Raw genomic sequence first — 16,947 nt, 5'->3', positions numbered from 1 at the left:
GCTGGTAGCAGAAAAAATATCTGGTTGTTTTTTTCTTGCATATTGCTTAGGGACACATATTAAGTTGATTTTGATGTATTCATCATGTGTTTTGAAGAAATTTGGGTATATACATATAGTGAGTAATCCAAATATCCCTAACTTTTTGTCAAATAGAGAAAAATCCTTTCCGCGTTTTTGTCACTACTGATGGGTTGATCTCTGTAATTACAACACAACCATGTCTTCCATCAGCTATGTGATGTAAATATTCTAATAATATTGTAAGGTGTGGAGCATAAATTTTTTATTTTTTTTCTCTCTAAAAACCATGCAACTAGTCAATATCAATGTTTACTGTTATATATTTTATTCATAGTTGGTTCCAAGCCTAAAAGAGAAAGGAAGGTTGTAAATTTGTAATAGATTAACAAAAAATGTAAAATTTATATACTTCATTATGAATGAAACCTTTGTACCCAAATTTGGCATTCCCTAATTGTGATGCATTGCATAAAAGAATACATGCCAATTTAGTTTATCGAGAATTTAGGCTAATCTCAAAATTCTGAGAGTATAACTTTGTTGTTGTTATTCCCTAAAATCATATGGAGCATACAAAATTTGCAACCATGTTGGTCCTATTTCTATGGAAGATCATAAAATTTCAAAAGGAAGAATGAAACCAATGGAGGGTTAGAGCCTTAGAGGAAGAGAGGGCATGGGAAATATCGAAGGAACTCTGGTCCAGCATTTCCACCTTTTTGTGCAAGTTGTTAGGGAACTTTTGGTCCCTTTTGAGCTCGTAAAAGGATAGAAACCTGGCCTTAATGTGAACTTAAATAAAGTTGATCCTCACAACTCACAAGGGAGGATCTAAAAAGGACTTTCAATTTTGTTGTTTCTGTCACAGTCTTTACTGTAGCCCCACTAGACCCCTCAAGTATTTATTTCTTGCATAGCTGTAAGGAATAGCTACCACTGCCTTGGCATCATCCAAGAGTATATAATTGCATCCATTATCTTTCTACAAGTGTAGCCTTCAGTCCTTTCAACTTCCCTTGTTTGTTATTGTTATTATTATTATTATTATTATTATTATTGTTTTTGTTAATTCGATAGTGGAGAGATGCGGATTTAAGTCTGAAGGTCTCTCTTAAAAACATCATAGTGTGCTAATCAATTGAGTTACGATACTTTTGACCCGGAATTAGATATTTATTCTTCAATCTTATTTCTTTTTCTTTTTCTTATTATTGGGAAAGTAGATGCTTCTTTTTCGCAATTTAGTCAGTCCTATTCTATAATAGAAGAATCCCAAATAACTTTTTATTATTTGGATTGGATTATACGGATAGTTTCATCAATGACAAAAACATTGGTTTATTGTACAAACTACAAAGAAGCAAGGAAAATGGAGGGAAAAGATCCATTTTCAGGCAGTATTAAAATCTTAGCCAGAAGATCTGGATTTTTATACACATGGATGATCTTTCTCCAACTCTATCCCATTATCTCACATATATATAAATATGTACATGAACATGAACTCAACAAACTAAGTACATCAACAGGTACAAGCTCATATGGCTACAAGAAAACAAAATTAGCTCCCACTACCTACTAGAACTTCTAGATTAATTAGCTACCATTGTGAGAAAAAGTCTCCATGTTCTTGGTCCGAAACTGATTAGCTTCACCAATTTTGTTTGCAATGAGGCTGATGAACCAAAATGGCTTATGCTGGATTGGCTGTTACTGTTTCAAACTCACTCCAAACTATGTTGAATTTAGTCTCACGCTTCCAACCTAAACGAAAATTACATCATAAGCTACTGCTTCATGAGCTCTCGTGAAAGTTGAGGGATCTAGACAAAGCTGCAGGGTTTGCCAGCAACGCCGGAGAATGTTCAGATATGTGATTCTTCTCCTCACCTTTTGATTGAAAGGCCTTAAACATTCCTCCCTTACTGATTGATTCATTCTTAATTCCAAGTGTTGTCCATATAGAACTCTTTGCAGCTTCACTTGGGTCATCAATCCTCAAAGTTTTTGGTACCAAAACACAGCCGTTTTTCTGTTTTGGCGACTCCTCTTTCTCCAAATTGTCTGGTTTAAGCATGTCTCCTTCTCTTGAGTGCTTCCCTAGTGTTGGAGAATTTGGATTGGAGCTTGGAGACTTTTGGTTTGAAGAAGGTTGAGGGGACAGCCAAGGAATGCTCCAAGTGCCTGGGACACCACAGTTCCAATAAGCAGCCGGATAGAAGGACATAGGAAATCCTGGAGGGCAGAAAGCTGGTGGGGGTACTGCAGAATTCCATGGATAAGGCCATGGAACACCAGGAAGGCATGGAATTTGATGAGGGAAGCCATTAATGCTTTGGGCAAATGGTTCTCGAGGGAAATGTTTTCCTCCTTCCTCCATTGAATTTGAAACTGTAATAGTCGATCCACTTGTGCTATCATCACCGTTTTCTCCACGTTTGCCAGGAACTGGAATTCTTTGTTCTTCAAAACTATGAAGCCCATTCCGGGTACCATTCAAAACCTTATTGTCTGCAAGATTTAAGACAGAAGCCATGGAATCACAAATGGGTGCATCTATGCCAAAGCTGAGGACTCTACCATTGCTTTTATATGAAGGCTGGTGAGTTCCATTTGGAGCATCAACTCTAGCTGCTTGGAGAGCCTCCGAGATGGTGATTTGGCGATAATGTGAGGTAGAGTTCTTGTTCTTGCGGCGTCCAGCTCCCACTGGCACATTCCTCATGGTACCACCTGCAGTCCAGTATCTTTGACAAGCTTTGCAGAAATGGCGTGGCTGATTAACATTGTAATTGTTATAATAACAGAATTTTGTGTCCATGCTATTGCAGCGAGGGCAGGGAAGAATTTTATCCGGCTTCTTCAGGGTTTTCTCTTGTGAGTTGGCTGTTTCACTCTGATCTTTCTCGGTCTTGGCGATTTTTGATTTTCCATGTTCTTCCTCTATAGAGGGTGTTTTAGGATTCACATTTGCATCCGGCAATCCTTCCAAATCGGTTGGCTCTTCTGCATTTGAAAGAGAATCATCGTCTTGTTCTCTAGTCTCAGTGCCTTCTGCTGTTGGTGGATCCTGCAAGTAGAACATAGTTTTCCTTTTTGTAAGTAACTAAATACAAGCACTATAAAACATTATGACTATTTTCCAAAGATGAGCCTGATCAATATGATAGTACCAACATCTGAGGACATGCAACAAAATAGAAGCAAGATGAACTTAGGAATTCACAATGGTGTTTCTTTGACTATTTAAAACCTTTTCTTTGTAACTCTCTTGTTGTAAATTTAGAGTAGCCAATCACCTCCCTAGAGTCAAAGTATGGTGGGTAAATTCTAGAAATTTAGAGAAAAGTCAAGTTTCACATCGCTACTACGCAATTGCCTAAGGACTTAAAAAAAAAAAAAAAAAAAAAAAAAAAAAAAACCTTATTAGTTATAACAAAAGGATCTCCCTGGCTCTAGAAGAACTTGACTGGCTAATAAGCACAAAATGGGAAAAGTAATAAATTGAACCAGGGAATCTGGAAACTAGAATTATGTTAAAACCTTATAAATTGATTAATAGGAAATAGAATTTATGCTCTATGAAAAAGTGAATTCAAATTATCCATAAAATGGTTTAAAAAGTCATTACAAAAGTTTGAATAATTATCAAGAACAGTACCAAACTTTTTAAAAAAGAAAAAAAGACTTCGTATGAAGTACGTAATAATCATGGTTAAAAAACTAGTGGTTGAATAGGAATTGAGAAAGAAAATCGAAGTTTTAGATTCTTATGCCATAAAGTTTTTAGCTTAAAAAAAAAAAAAAAAAGTAGAACTCACCCAAGCTCAACTGAGTAGGAATTTAGCTTTCCCTAGTCCCCATTTTCGAATAATCAAACACAAATTCATTTCTTAAATTTCTCAGCTTCTAAACAGTAAAGTCTAAAACTTAAAAAAAACAAACAAACAAACAAACTTTGAAAAGCAAATCTCAAAATTCAATTAACACTCAAAACCACCAAAAAAAAGGAAAAAAAAAAAAAAAAAGAAGAAGAAGAAGAAGAAGAAGTACCAGTAACAATTATGCCATAACCACTATACCATGGTCATTAAAGATAAAAGTGAGAAAAAGTAAAACCGACCCACCAATTCTTTTAACATTCTAACAAATGGGTCATCCTCAAAATTCAATAAAACCCTGTAATTGAATTTTCAGTCACTGTACCTTTTCTGCTTTATCATCTTCTTCTAGTTCTTCATCATCATCATTTTCCTCTTCTTCTTCTTCTTCTTCTACTACTACTACTTCAACTCTGCCACACTTTTCCTTCTCCAAATCACTCAGCAACAACACCTCATCAATTTCAGCAGTCAAGGGGATCTTCTTGCCAAAGAGCTTGATGGTGGGGTCTTTATTTTCTTGCATTTTTTCTTGGTAACCAAACAGGAGAAAGGGAAGACCCAAAAAAAACCAAAAAAGCTAAAAAACGCGCGTAGAAAATTCGGTTTTTTCGTTAAGAGAGAAAAAAAGGGGTGTTGGGTGTTGGTGTCTCAGTTGGCATAGGACGTACGTCGTTTATGTTTTTTATCTCGTTTAAACCAAAAGGTGGATGCCACGTCAGCAATAGAGCGTGATTCTCAGCCACAAGTTCTTGTGGCCTCAATTAGATTTTCTTTTTCTACTTTTTCTTTCCCAATTTTTTTTATTATTCTCCTTTGTGTTGCACACAGATTTTGGTAAACCAAAGTTTAAAAAGTGAGTCCTTGTCAGCATTTTTTGGTTGTTGAAGTCTTTTGGGGGTACAGAGATTTGGCTACGGCTATGGACGTGGAACGGTTTGATTGATGGTAACATGGATGAAACTGTCCTTGAGATTGTAAAGTTTACTTCTTTAGAGGCCTTTCAATATTTTGGTCCAGGCCTTAGCCTGTGACTCATGTTTGTTTTTCATGTGCTGGCCATATCAACCGGCCTGGAACAGAACAATTTTTGTAATTAATTATCTCGTATTTATTGTCCTTTTTTCTTAAAATAATAAGATAGTGAGAGTAGAGGTGGCAAAATTGGACACCACCCGTGAACCCGATACGACACGATACGATACGAAATAAACAGGTTATGAGTTGAGACTTAATGAGTTCGTGTTATATTTGGGTTGACACGACTAACCCGTTTAATAAATGTGTTGGGTTAATGTTCAACTTATAGAACCCGTTTGACCCACCTGACCCGTTTAATTAAATGATATTTTACTAATATATCCTTCATACCTTAGGTATATAAACTTATTGGTTGTTTTGGTTTACTTTCTTTGACATAATGTGATTGATTTTTTGTGATATTGAGATATACTTTAATTTTGAATGATTATTGGTGATGTAATTATTTGTTAGTTCTGAATTTTATATTAAAAATATTTAGGGTGCATTTGGATACCGCTTTTTTTGCTGAAAACTGAAAACAATAAAAAAATAATTTTTGGTTACTATTCACAAATGAAAAATATTGTTCATTTGCCTTAATGCACTATTCATGTCCCATGAACAGTGCAAGAGGCACTGGTAAAAAAAAAAAAGAAAAAAAAAAAGGCAAAAACGCCAGACGCTAAAACGCAATCAGCTATCCAAACTCATACTTATTTGTTTGTTTTTTTCATAATTTTTTTTTTTCATTTCGATAAAATCTAACAAACAGGACAACACGACTGACCCGTTTAATAAATGAGTCATGTTAGGGTTGAGAAATCTTGACCCGTTTAATAAACATGTCGGGTTAGTGTTGATCCATATAGTCAAATACTTATGAGTTGACATGACACGAACCCAACACATGAACACGAATTGCCACAATAACTCACTTTATAATACATTATACGTCATAGGTTTTACTTTTACATACAACTTAGTAAAATAATATAACTATACAATAAAATAATATAAAAATTGACTCTCACTAATTTCGGCCTCTCTTCCTATCTCTCTCTTAGCCACCTACTAACACCATAGAGTAACTCAATAGCACCACCCACCACCATTGTTGATCAACCAAATTGCACCACCCACCACCCACCACCACTGCCGAGCAATTCAAACCCAAGACCAATACTTAATACCCAAACAAAAGCCAATACCCAAATCCAAACTCAAACCCAAAACCCAAACCACCCATTGCCACTGTAGAGCAACCCAATAGCACCACCCACCACCACCACTGATTAACCAAATCGCACCACCCACCACCACCGTTGAGCAATTCTAACCTAAACCCAATACCTAACTCACTAAACACCTAAACTAAAAATCTCCAAACACCCAAACAAAAGCCAAAGGCACCACCACTACCAACCTGAACAAAACCCAACCATCTCTGTAAACCCACCGTGAACCCATCTCCACCACCACCAGAGTAACCCCCCATTGCCACCACCATGAACCTACAAGTGCACCGATACACATAACAAAAAATCAAAGCAAAAGCAAAACCCAAACCCAATCTAAGAGAGAGAATTAGAGTGAGAGAAAGAGAGAGAATTGGAGTGAGGCTAATCTCCAATCCGTCAACGTCGATCTCTAGTCCACGTCGTCGACATTGATCTAAGAGAGAGACACTGAAACAGAGAGGGGAGAGAGAAAGGAAGATGAGAAATGAGATTGAGAGGAGAGGAGAGGAGTACCGTGTGATTGAAAGAGAGAGAAAGATGAGATCTTTTAATAAAATAATATTTTTTTAGTTTACATCCTCAGCTACAGTAGGTTTTAAATATAAGAACCATCTGTTCATAGGTGCTGAAAATATTTAGCAACCTATACCCCGGATGTGACTGATTGTTGGATTATTGGTTGCTAAAATAGCAACTTGGGGGGGGGGGGGTTCTTACAACCCCAAATGCGAGTGCTCTTAGAGCATTTACATTAGATTGTACACACATTTTGCTAAATTAATCAAAAACTTCTTCTTTTTTTCCTAGGTTATCAAGTGCATTTTCAATACATATACACTAGACTTAATATTCTAGTGCATTCACATTGGGGGTTCTATTTTAGCAAATAAGTTATTTTAACTCTCTAAACACAAAAAACCACACTTTATTCGAGTTGCTAAATCTATATTTTTTCAGTAACATACTATAGTATATTACTATTTATAGCATCTACTGTAGCAATTACTTAAAAATAAAAATCAATTTTTTATTATCTCTCTCTCTCTCTCCTCCAATAAAATATTCACACAAATCTCTCTCATCACTCCATCTCTCTACTCTCACACTTGCTCTTTCTCCTCTCTCTCTCTCTCTCTCTCTCTCTCTCTCTCTCTCCTTTCTAACTCTCTCTCTCTCTCTCTGTGGTTTGTTGTTCTGATCTAGTTTTTGATGGCAGTGGTTCAATGGCGATTGTTTGTGAGTTTGATTTGGATTGTAGGGTCGTGGGTCATGGTGGTTCCAATTTGCAAGGGTCCAATTATCATGAGTTTTGTAAGTCTCGGTGGCTAGTGTTTGTGTTTGTGTTTGTGTTTGTGTTTTTTTTTTTTTTTTTTTTTTTTTTTTTTTTTTTTTTTTTTTTTTTTTTTTTCATGGTGGTGATGCGGTTGTGGGTTTGGGTTATGGTGGCTGGTAGTTATTTTGATGGTTATTTTAATAGGCTTTGCAATGGTGGTTGTTGGGTTGTGTTAACTAGTTATGGTTGTTGTTGTGATGGTTGGTTATGGCAGTCGATGGTTGCTTGAATTTTTGTGGATTTGTTTATCTTATTTTAATGGGTGTTTATATTATTTTAATGGGTGATTTGCTAAAGTAAGAGATGTGATGTAGGATGTATTGTCAAGTAAGGTATTAAAATAGATAAAATAATTTTTTGAGTTTCTAAAAGTTAAAATTTTTAGCACCATGTGAATACTCTTATATCATTTAATTATTTAAATCATTTTCTGTATATTATATTTTTTTTCTCTCTCTAGCCACCCTCTCAACTCTTTTTTAGTGCATCAAGCCATCATGGACGCAATTTCCAAGAACATACCATCAAGCCACCATGGTATGCATCATAATGGTTTGATTTGCTTTGAAAGCTTTGAAGTCTCTAAAGCTCCTATCTGTGACATGAGAGAGATGTGAGAGTAAAGACACTAGGATCGATAAGAGCCAAAAAAAAAATATTTTAAGACTTTTTGATGAATAATATTGTTAATTGTTTTTTGATAGTTTGTTGAGTCTGATGTGGAGTATTTTTTAGTTGGTTATGTATTACCTAAAAGTAGCATTTGTTGAGTATGTTATCTGATGGGACCGACGAACTCTCTTGCCCAGACAACCTCATCAAGCACATTCGTCCACCTTGCCATGACATGGACGAGGGCAAGCAAGTCATTAATAAGAAGTTTCAATGCCTTGGACGGTTACCAATTAGTTGTCAGACTATTGGAAGCTCATCAAAACCTGTATTAATAAGCCTTGAGGCGTTATGAAAAGAGCACTAAAGCCACAATTAAGGGCCCAACGGCTAGAAACTATGAAGTTATATATACACACTCATCAGAACCAGACAAGGTACATAGATACACACCCAAGAATTTACTAGTGCACATAACTCTGATATTCCAAGTTTTCTTACTTCCTAAAATGGTTTCTATACACTGACTTTATCATCAGGGGCTCTGTGGCAGGCACCACACCGGTAACCACCTAAAGAAAGTCTTCCACTTCACTTGCAGGTACAACGACGAGGTCCCTACTTCATCTGGACGAACCTACATTACTGGCAATTCTCGCATCATCAGTTTGTCGCCATTTGTGGGGACAACATTTTTGCACTTAGGCTTGAGAGTGTAGTTCCACTCAAATTCCCAAGTTCAGATGAAGTCCAACCAAGATTCAGCAGCATTGGCTCTACAAATCCAGGCACTTACAGCTAGTGTGGAAGAGCTTACTAGGCAGAACTAGGAGATGAGGTTGCGACTTCAACAAGAAGACAATCGTTCTGGGACCAACCGGGACGACGAGGGAGACATCCAAAGAAAAAGTGACCGCTGGCAAGCAGCTACTTCAGACGGACTGAGCTCGAACCTTCTTCGGGAAATGAGAAAGGAGATAGACGAGCTAAGAAGCGCCATTAAGGGAAAAACAGCTCGAAGCCTGGATAGAGTGGTCAGGACGACAGATTCACCTTTCATGACAGCAGTCCTGGAATGCCAAGTGCCGTCGAAATTTCGCTTGCCTCAACTCGAACCATTCAACGGATTGAAAGACCTTCTGGATCACCTCAACACTTTTAAGACGACTCTAGGCCTTCAGCAACCTCTGGATGAAATACTGTGCTGTTCTTTCCCCACCACTCTTAAAGGGGCTGCGAGGGAGTGGTTCACGAAGTTATCAACATCGTCCATCGATAGCTTTGAGTAGTTAGGCAATTCCGTCTTACGCCACTTCTTCGGGGACAACGCTAGAGGAGGCCAGCAGACCACTTACTCACCATCAAGCAAGGAGAAAATGAAATCCTGAGGTCATACGTGAAGCATTTCACTCAATAAACTTTAGAGATTGACGAAGCTGATGACAAGGTGCAGTTAAAGCTGATGACAAGGTGCAGTTAACAACCTTTAAAGCTGGATTGAAGTCTAGGAAGTTCGTGGTCTCACTCGTGAAGAATCCCCCAAAGATAATGGCAGAGATGCTCCTAAATGCGTAGAAGTACATGAATGTCGAAGATGCCCTAGTGGCGATAAAAGATGTGGAGAAGTCCAATGAGAGGGAAAGAAAGGAAGACGGTCGGAGAGGATGAAAAATGGAGCGCACAGATCGTCAGAATGTTGACAGGAACAAACGGAAAGACTATTAAACTTCTCGGACGGTAAAATTCACTCCTTTAGTTATGCCTGTTAATAAAATTTTGGCGCAGATTAAAGATGAGCACTACCTCAAATGGCTAAGGCCATTACACCCGGCACCTAATGTGCATGACAAAAAGAAATATAACCGTTTCCACAAGGATTAGGGCCACTACACAGAAGATTGTAGGGACCTGAAGGAGCAGATAGAGGAACTTATACGAAAAGGGAAGTTGTAGAGATTTGTAAAGAGATCCAGAGACAACAACAAAGACAAACACAAAGCCTCACCCAGTGACGAGATCACGCATCACATCATCCACAAAGCTCGATCGGGGAGATCAAGACGATCGCAAGAGGACTATCCACAGAAGGATCATTCAGACCCTCAAGAAATCACACCAGAGGCAGGTGAACAGCATCCACAGGATACCATCCTTGAAGTAGAAACGGACGGACAAGGACATGTTTTTCTCGGAAGAAGACACCAGAAGAGTGAAGCAGCCACATGATGACCCCCTGGTTAAAATGCTCATGATAGAGGGGTTCAATACAAGAAGAATCCTCGTAGATAATAGTCGCTCTGCAGACATCATCTACCTCTCTACTTTTCAATAGCCAAAGTTGGATCCAAGTAGGTTGAGTCCTTTCGAGTCCCCTCTCGGTAGCTTTAGTGGGGACAGAGTGTATCCCAAAGACATAGTGACACTGACGGTCATAGTGGGATCATATCCACGACAATTGACTCGTCAGTTGGACTTCTTGGTGGTAGATTGTCCTTTTTCATACAACGTGATCATTGGGAGGTCTATACTCAATCGTTGGAGGGCAACCACGTCCACCTATTACTTGAAGGTAAAATTCCCAACAGAAAATGGTGTAGGTGAAGTAAAAGGAGATCAAGTACTGGCTAGGGAATGCTACCAAGCAGTGTTAGCCATGAAGGAAAACCATACATGGATGATAGAAGAGAAAGAAGAAGAAAAGGTGGAAGCCCTAGAAATTGTAGAGTTGGTAGATGGAGAACCAACGAAGACTACAAGAGTAGGGACGACAATGAGTACAGAAATGAAGAAGAAGTTAATCCAATCCCTCAAAGAGAACTTGGATATCTTCGCATGGAGCCACGAGGACATGCCAAGCATATCCATAGAAATTATCAAACACAAGCTGAATGTGGATCCTGAGAAAAAGCCCGTTCAGCAAAGATGACGAGCCTTTCCTCCAGAACGAAACCAGGCAGTCACAGACGAGGTCAACAAACTCCTGATGGCAGCCTTCATCAGAGAGGACTATTACCCGAACTGGCTCGCCAACGTCGTCCGGGTAAAGAAGGCAAATGGGAAATGGAGCATGTGTGTAGATTTCACAGACCTAAACAAAACTTGCCCAAAAGACAGCTTTCCCCTGCTAAGAATAGATCAGCTGGTGGATTCCACAGCCGGACACAAGCTCTTGACTTTCTTGGACGCATTCTGGGGTACAATTAGATAAAAATGGCTAAAGAAGGCTAAGAGAAAACTGCCTTCATCACAAGCTAAAGGTTGTACTGCTACAAGGTGATACCCTTCGGACTGAAAAACACAGGAGCAACCTACTAGAGGTTAGTAAACAAAATGTTCAGTAAACAGATAGGGAGGAACATGGAGGTGTATGTGGATGACATGCTCTTCAAGAGCAAAGAGGAATCTGGTCATTTGGACGACCTCCACAAGATGTTCACAACTCTTAGGCAATATCAAATGAAGTTGAACCCTAGCAAGTGCGCTTTTGGAGTGGCGTCAAGAAAGTTCTTAGGATTCATGGTGTCCCAACGAGGGATAGAAGCAAACTCAGAGAAGGTACAAGCCATACTAGACATGACGTCGCCCAAGAGCGTGAAGAAAGTCCAGAAGCTCATAGGAAGGATAGTAGCACTCAACAGGTTGGTCTCTAAAGCAATGGACAAATGCTTGCCCTTCTTTAAGACACTGAAGTAGGCCTTCGCCTAGATCGACGAATGTGAGAAAGCTTTCCAGGAACTCAAACACTACCTGAGCAATCCACCTCTCCTGAGTCCGTCCAAGGAGGGAGAAAACCTGTATTTATATTTGGCAATGTCAGCTACAACTGTGAACGTAACCTTGATTTGGGAAAACGACAAGACATAGCTCCCAGTTTACTATGTCAGTCAAGCCTTCCAAGAGGCAGAAGCTAAGTACCCACAGATCGAGAAGATTACATTCGTATTGATTGTAGCCTCACGCAAGTTGCGTCCCTACTTCCAGGCGAACCCCATCTTGGTAATAACGGACCAACCTATTAAGAAGTCTATGAATAATCCCGAGGCTGCAGGAAGGATGGTCTAGTGGGCAATCGAACTTAACTAGTTCGACATTGAGTACCACCCCAGGACAGCTATTAAGTCGTAGGCATTAGCAGAATTTATCACCAAATTCACCATCCCAGATGAGGATGAGGCACTTGACAAAGCAGAAAGATGGACAGTTCAAACTTACGGTTCATTAGCCCGAAAAAGGGGCAGAGTAGGGGTCGTTATCATTACCCCAGAGGGGGAGAGGCTTAAATACCGGGTTCAGCTAAAGTTCCTAGCCACCAACAATGAAGCTGAGTATGAAGGAATATTGATGGGGCTAAAGGTCGAGAAGGCACTAGGAGCCAAAAACTTGATCCTCTAGAGTGATTCAAAGCTGGTAGTGGGGCAGATAAAAGAGGGATATGAAGCAAAGGAGGAAAGAATACAAAAATACCTCAAGCTGACGAAGCATTTAGCACAGGAATTTGATCAGGTGGAATTCAGACAGATCCCCAAGAGCCAAAATATAGTGGCAGACGAGCTCGCGAAGCAGGCGTCGTTAGAAATAGGACTAACGAGTATGGATTTAAAGTTGGAGGTCCAAAAATGCCTCAACATTGAAGAAGTCTCCACCTTCGCAATCTAGAGTGCAAGCAGTTGGATGACCCCAATCCTGTCCTTCCTCTAGGACGGACGACTTCCACAGGACGTCGAGGAGGCCAGAAGAGTCAGGAAAAGAGCAGCTAGGTTCATGATCTTGAATGACGCCCTGTATAAGAGGGGCTTCTCCATGCCCTACCTGAAGTGCGACGACGAGGAAGAGGCCAAATACATTCTAGAAGAAATCCATGAAGGAATTTGTAGCGACCATGCAGGCCCAAGATCCTTGGTAGGTAAAGTTATCAGAACAGGTTACTTCTGGCCTACTTTGTAGATGGATGCAAGGGAGTTTGTCAAGAAATGTGACAAATGCCAAAGGTTTGGGAATGTTCAGTGCCTCCCAACAGAGAGACTGACACCGATAGCCTCCCCATGGTTGTTTGCACAATGGGGGATTGACCTCGTTGGCCCATTACCCCAAGGTAAAAGACAGGCAAAATTTTTGGTGTTCGCTATTGACTATTTCACAAAATAGGTTGAAGTAGAAGTATTATCAACCATCATGGAGGCAAAGATCTAGAACTTTGTATGGAAGAACATAATTTGCAGGTTCGAGATACCACAGATGATCGTATTGGACAATGGGCGAAAGTTCGACAGTCAAGGCTTCAGGGACTTTTGTTCAGGCCTAAGGATCAAGAATCAATTCTCTTCCCCAGGACGCCTATAAGTGGACGGACAGATGGAAGTGACGAATTGGATACTGCTCAAGATCATCAAAGCTCAGTTGGACGATGCTAAGGGCACCTGGCCAGAGGAATTATCCAATGTCTTGTGGGCATACAGGACTACAACAAGAACCCCAACAGGAGAAACCCCTTTCAAACTCACCTATGGCATTGAGGCAATACTCCTGGTCGAAGTCATCAACGTCAAACGAAAGGTCTTCCACAAAGCTAACAATGATGATCAGTTGAAGGTCAATCTGGATTGTTTGGACGAAGTTAGAGAAGGAGCTTCTCACAGGATGGTGAAGTATTAGCAAAAGATGGCCGAGTACTACAACAAGAGACTGAAGCTCAGAAGACTCGACATAGAGGACCTCATCCTACGCAAGGTCACCTTGGCAACCAAAGATCCGACCTAAGGGAAACTTGGGCCAACCTTGGAAGGACCCTATAGGGTCACTCTTTACTCTAGACAAGGTAGCTATCACCTGGAGACCTTAGATGGGAAGAAGCTACCCTGACCATGGAACATAGAGCATTTGAAGAAGTACCATCAATAGATGTAACAAATAATTGTACTCGTATTTGAAAGCAATAAAAGAATTATTTAGCCAATGGTCCAATGTAATGCAAACAAACCTAGAAGCCTAAAACCCGAAAATTGGCTAAGTAATAATATTCCGCCTTCACGGATGTAAGTTACTGACGAAACCAAATGACAAGATCCCTTAAATGGGTGTAAGTCACTGAAAATTGGTTAAGTAACAAAATTCCGCCTAGACTGATGTAAGTTACTGACGAAACTAAAAGATAAGATCCCTTAAATGGGTGACTTATTGGCTAAGTAACAAGATTCTGCTTAGACGGGTGTAAGTTACTGACGAAGCCAAATTACAAGATCCCTTAAATGGGTGTAAGTCACCAAAAATTGGTTAAGTAACAAGAATCCGCCTAGACGGATGTAAGTTACTGACAATTCCTAAATAGGCATAGGTCGCCTAAAAATTGGCTAAGTGATGAAAGTCCGTCTGGACGGACAAAACTCACTAAAATTGAACAAGCCCCCCATAAACGAGGAGGATTTTGACGAAAACACAAGTCACATACGGGCAAGATAAAGAACAAATCAATGAAAGCATAGAGACAAACGGTAAGTATAAATACATTCTGCCTGAAGAAAAAGCCCAAAAAACACTGGGCAAGAAACATGGTTCTGGAATTAGAATGGAAACATTGTTCTGAAACTGGAATAAAAAGCCCCAAAACACACTGGACACCTAAAAGAAAAACTAACAAAACACGAAACATATACTCAGAAGTGATAAACAGGTTCAAGCAGTAGCCTCATCGTCACCAACAGAAGGGGGCACTGGAGCATCTCCTGGACCATCACCAACAGGAGCAGCAGTAGTAGACTGAGAAGCCTCGTCCACCACCATCTCTTGGTTTACCTCCTCCAGGTCCAAGTTCTCCAGGTTCACTCCGGAGGGATGCTTGACTAAGTATCAATGAAGGAGCTCAAAGCCCTTGTAGTACCAACTAAAGAGCATAGTGTTGTACTCCTCAGTTTGCTGGAAAGTCTCAATGGACTTGGCAGCAACGATCTTTATCTTCTTCTTCGCAGCCTGGAGTTGCTCATCCTTCTCTAGAGTCAACTGCCTCTTAGCTCTGAGGTCGTCCCCTAAAACCTTAACCTTTTCCTTGATGGTATTGGACTCGTCCATAGCAAAAATGAGGTCCTTCTTCAGTTTAGAGTTCTTTACCTCCAAAGCCTCCCCCTGGACACTGCTAACGCAACCTTTGCCTCATGGCTCAGGTACTCCAAAGTAATATGAATGCTCTCCCCCAATACCTGAAAAGAAAACCCAACTTTCAGAACAATACAAAAAGAAGAAAAAGGAAAGGGTGAAATCGCACAAGTACACTACCTGGATGAGTTTGTGGATATGATGAGCCACAACCTCATTAGAGGACATGCCAGAGAAGACCCTAAGCTCCTCAGCAGTGAAAGCATCTTACGCCCTTGCTAGTATAGGGCCAGAATTGTCCCAAACGTTGGACGAGCGGGAATCAGCCTTATCTGTCCCCTTGTTGGCCACGTGCTGCTTCTTCCAGAGTGTAGTAATCTCTTTAACAGAGGTAGCCGAGGAAGCTGTCCTCGATGTTTCAGTGATAGGAGTAGCTAGAGTGACGGAGACCCCCTTCTCCACAACACACACCACCCTCTTCTTGAGATTGGAAAGGGGCTTGTTCTTCTTGGCCCTCATTTTTGCATACATCCCCTGGTCAAATTTCGTCGTCATCTCTGCAAAAGGAAAACACTTGTTAAAAAAATAAAAATAAAAAAAAGGGAAAAAGAGAGAAAGGGAGAGATAATGACGAGCTAAATAAGTACTTACTCTTCTTCTCCTCAATCTATATGGTGTGCAGGACATAGGCGGAAGGCTCAGGACCAAGGCAGTGTAGAGCTTAAGTACGGGGATTGACCAGATCGTCGAAGTCGTCAATTGTTTTCGCGTACTCAATAGCTGCATCGACGCGTTGCCAATACCTGCTCTTGAGTTTTGGCCGTCTCTTAACTACACAAGAGACAACAAACAGGAGAGTTAGCGACAACATAATGTATACAAAAGAACAAAGGACAAAGGCCTGGCAGAAAAGATGACGCATCTAGACTTGGGGTTCTCCACTGACGGAGCAACCTAGGGAGATCATCCCAAACTTCATCAGAAGGAGTCTCCCACTCATCCCAGACACAAAAAAGAATCGGGATTTCTAATATCTGAATGATGAGGGCAGGTCCCTGACAATCCTCGCCTTCCTCACCCAAGGCACTAGTTCATAGTACCCATATTCCTTGGACTCCTTTAAATGGTACAAGTAAGTAAACTCGTCCACCTTGATCATATCTCCTTCAGTGGTAGCCAACCATATCTCTATACAGCTGATCACTATCCTCCACAAGTTTGGAATAAGTTGCCTGGGAGCGATGTTGAAATGACCTAAAAGCTCCATGATGATGGGGTGGACGGGGAATCTAAGCCCGCACAGGAAAGCAACCTCGTAGAAGTACACCTCCCCAGGAGAAAAGTGACAAGCTCGTTCTCCCTCGTGAGGAAGACGAACCCTAACCTTCTTGGGTAGTTGGAACCTATCCTTAAACCTGGAGAGCGTTTCAGCGTCCAGGCCACACACCTCCCCGAGGGCGTGGAAAGCCCTAATCTCCCGTGGGCCAGAAGCCGCGGTGTCCTCCTCCGCCTCCACAGGATCGTCGCTAGATGACAACTTTGTCTCGAGCTCACTAAATCTCACCTCCGACATCACTCTTCACTTACCTGCTAAATCCTCAAACCAATCAACTGACTGACGAAGTAAGGGGAACAAATCAACCAACACTACGCTTAGGCTACTACCCTAAAAAACAAAGCCTTCAACTAAAGGGGAAAAGGTATGGGAAACACCTAAAGAAGCCCCCAAACCCGCAAAAAGGAATGAAAT

At 40.5% G+C, this 16,947-nt stretch overlaps 1 protein-coding gene across 1 annotated transcript; it reads right to left on the bottom strand.

Moving 5' to 3' along the window:
- Positions 1-1,381: 1,381 nt before the first annotated feature.
- Positions 1,382-4,958, bottom strand: LOC115963999 (cyclic dof factor 3). The gene is made up of 2 exons (XM_031083283.1): positions 4,231-4,958; positions 1,382-3,094 (listed from the first exon to the last, which is right to left on the bottom strand). Exons 1-2 carry the CDS (start codon positions 4,429-4,431, stop codon positions 1,820-1,822), a joined length of 1,476 nt encoding a protein of 491 aa, XP_030939143.1. The 5' UTR covers positions 4,432-4,958; the 3' UTR covers positions 1,382-1,819.
- Positions 4,959-16,947: the final 11,989 nt, after the last annotated feature.

The sequence above is a fragment of the Quercus lobata genome, chromosome 10 (assembly GCF_001633185.2).
Source record: "Quercus lobata isolate SW786 chromosome 10, ValleyOak3.0 Primary Assembly, whole genome shotgun sequence".
NCBI lineage: Eukaryota > Viridiplantae > Streptophyta > Magnoliopsida > Fagales > Fagaceae > Quercus > Quercus lobata.
Note: the sequence above shows the minus strand (reverse complement) of the source record. Positions and strands in the feature narration are given on the sequence as shown.

Excerpts from the sequence above, each read along its gene's own strand:
- LOC115963999 (XM_031083283.1), bottom strand. The coding sequence starts at position 4,431 with ATGCAAGAAAATAAAGACCCCACCATCAAGCTCTTTGGCAAGAAGATC. Across the intron at positions 3,095-4,230 it reads AAGATGATAAAGCAGAAAAG|GATCCACCAACAGCAGAAGG; the intron begins GTACAGTGACTG and ends TTCTACTTGCAG.